The 2,842-nt window shown below is 37.6% G+C and overlaps 1 protein-coding gene across 1 annotated transcript; it reads right to left on the bottom strand.

Annotated features, from left to right (window-relative positions):
* Positions 1-1,138: 1,138 nt before the first annotated feature.
* LOC134223850 (uncharacterized) lies at positions 1,139-1,805 on the bottom strand. The gene is made up of 3 exons (XM_062703105.1): positions 1,666-1,805; positions 1,479-1,586; positions 1,139-1,404 (listed from the first exon to the last, which is right to left on the bottom strand). The coding sequence occupies exons 1-3, from the start codon at positions 1,726-1,728 to the stop codon at positions 1,258-1,260; spliced, it is 318 nt and encodes a 105-aa protein (XP_062559089.1). The 5' UTR covers positions 1,729-1,805; the 3' UTR covers positions 1,139-1,257.
* Positions 1,806-2,842: the final 1,037 nt, after the last annotated feature.

Here is a 2,842-nt window from a genome sequence, read left to right as displayed (position 1 = left end):
GACGCGTTGGTGTAGCGTCGATGGCGTGTAAATCAACGGGGTTGGCGGCAGCACGCCAGTGATCTTGTCCCCTATATCTGACCAGAGAGGATATGTTAAGCCAACGCCGTGGGATACACCTCAGCACCAGCACCACATACCAACAGAACACCGAGTATCATGCGCCCCCACGATTTAAACCGTTTAAAGGCAAGGTGTCCAGCAAAAAACGCACAGCTTCGCTATTACTCGTGATTTTCTCTCCTAAAATAGAAGAATATATTAGCCAATATTTATAAGAACGAATCGTAAATATTTCTCTTGAAAAACTTCTTTTTTGACATATTGTTTCAGAAATCTAAGCCTGCTTAGATCAGCGCTATAAATTCTGTACACAACAGATGTCAAAATCGATTACCATAGTTGATCCGTAGCTATAATAAAAAGCTGGATTATGGTCACTTCCGAAAATCAGCCCCTCATCACGATTGTTCCTCTTTTTTCTATGTGGATTGTCCCGATGGCCGGTATGTCCAAAGAATGGCCGATAGTTTTCGCGAGGTATCGTTCATCATCCGGATCTCCGAGTATGCGACTGACCGTATTGATGCTGCTGTCTTATTTCAGGACCTGTTTTTCGGCTCTTGCTCTTCTAGATTCAAGTGCAATCAAATGTTTATGTAGCCCTATCACATTCCGTCTCCATGGAGGACGATGCACCACCCGCATAAACACAAACTATTCTTGAACTCCATATCTTAACATTTCAAACGATTTACAACTGCGCCTAAACAATTTGATATAACATTTGTCTTAACTTTAAGCCCACATTTTCACGAATGGTTATGACCATTTGGAAGATGGTTATCGGACAAATAACCATGTGTGGAAGGGGTTGTTAAGTTAGGTCATCATAAAAAAATGAACATTTTCGCGAACAAAATATTCAAGGGAATCCATATTATAAGGTTGGATTATAATCCATTTTTGTCACGTGAAACATTATATCGCAAAGTTCAGTTATAATTGGATCGTACAAAACTAAAATGAGAATAACTGCAACCTTTATTGTTATGATTTATTATTTTCATTTCCTGTTGAATTCCTTTCGTAATAAAACAAAAAAAAACAAACCAGTTTCTTTAATGAATAATTTTTATTCAATAAGAGGTGAGCCAGCCTAGGGCTGAAAGCCTCTAAAATAAAGACAATAATAATAATAATTTTATTCAATCTGAGCTTCCATCAGCATTGTAAAGTTTGTAAATTCATGCATGCTCAACATCCAGAAATGCAGGAAGGCAATTGTGGCGTGAGTGCCGAATCCATGGCTGGCTGCATCTCCAATGATACCGCTCGTTGCATTTTCACATAACAGCAATTTACTCCCGAGATGCAAGCGGCATAGAGAAGCTTCGAACAGCACTAGATTTGTGTGCGGAAAAATAAATTTGATGTCAATACAACTTTTCTCCGATTTTTCTTTGTTATGTACCTACCATTTTGATGAAGGACAACTTGTTTGAGTCCCGAAAAGGAGGAAAAAATAACACTCCGGTTGTTTCGTTTCGAGGTTCGTAACTGGAACTCTCGTTCATTGTGAAACACTGCGAAAGAAAAAAAGATTACTTAAAATTCATAAAATCTCTGTAAATTGATATCATGGAAGAATTATAAGAGACGTACCTGATAGATTCGTGTGTATTCGGTTGTAACCGAGGTTGTAACGTTAAGCTTGACGTTCCTCATTTTCACTAATAGCACTGAGGAAGCAGAAATCAAAACTGGCAAATGGCAATTGAAGAAGTACAAATAGAATATCAGTACGCACACATGTGCCGCATAACTTTATCATTTAATGTAGTTTTAAGTTAGTATCATAAAATATTGTAGTGTATTTGTGACATTTTCCATGACCAGGATCATAAGTAACATTGTTTAGGGTCTGTCTCATTTGGAGAATTAAACTGAAATTAAACTTAAAAGTGACATTTCAATAATTATCAAATAACCCTGCTCGCAGAGCAAGATTACTTTTGACAGATATCGAATCATTTTGCATCGATGTCTTATTGGAATTGCTGGGTAGCACCAGCCATTCTTATGACTGGGTTATTTGCTAATTTTCGAACTGTCACTTTTAAGTTTAATTCTCCAAATGAGACAGAGCCTTAAAATATATATCGTGAAGTGATTTTGTGTGATATCTTTCACGAATACTTGTATAATGTGCGTATATCTAAAACATGCAAACGTAGATTGTAAAGCACAGTTGAGTAACCTCATATGTTAAATTGACATAATGATATAATGTAGCCTCACTGTTGTCTATAGTGCAATATTGAAAACTATTTGAAGTGCAGCCATATCCGAAAGTTAACATAAAAAGTTAATATGTGACTTAAATTGAATTTAAAGTTTGGAATATATTCCACACAGTTTTTGAGTATGCGGGCACTGTTCGTTTTGAAATTATTTATAAAAACCCAGATTAATCCACCATGCGTTGGTGGTGCCTTTCTCGCATATAGTTAAGACACGATTGTTTATATGATCTGATGTACCATTTTCTTCATATTTTTTAAACGCAATGACCGATCGTTGTGAAATTCAATAGTGACCAACAGGGCTTTGTCCCCTGTCGAACGAAACTTGTTGCGAGAAAATCGGTTAAGGAATACTATACGAAAAGTTGTCTAATGTTTTTTATAGCTTTTGTGCACACACATACACACACACATACACACACATGGCCACTGCGAGTTAGACCGGGACCATCGTCCTTAACCCCTAATCCCAAGGCGTCAAGCGACCCGTGCCGAGGGGATGCATGGCCAGGGGGGTGAAATAATAAGCTAGGCCT

This window comes from Armigeres subalbatus, chromosome 1, assembly GCF_024139115.2.
Source record: "Armigeres subalbatus isolate Guangzhou_Male chromosome 1, GZ_Asu_2, whole genome shotgun sequence".
In the NCBI taxonomy this organism is placed as follows: domain Eukaryota; kingdom Metazoa; phylum Arthropoda; class Insecta; order Diptera; family Culicidae; genus Armigeres; species Armigeres subalbatus.
This window is presented reverse-complemented; position numbering and strand designations above follow the sequence as displayed.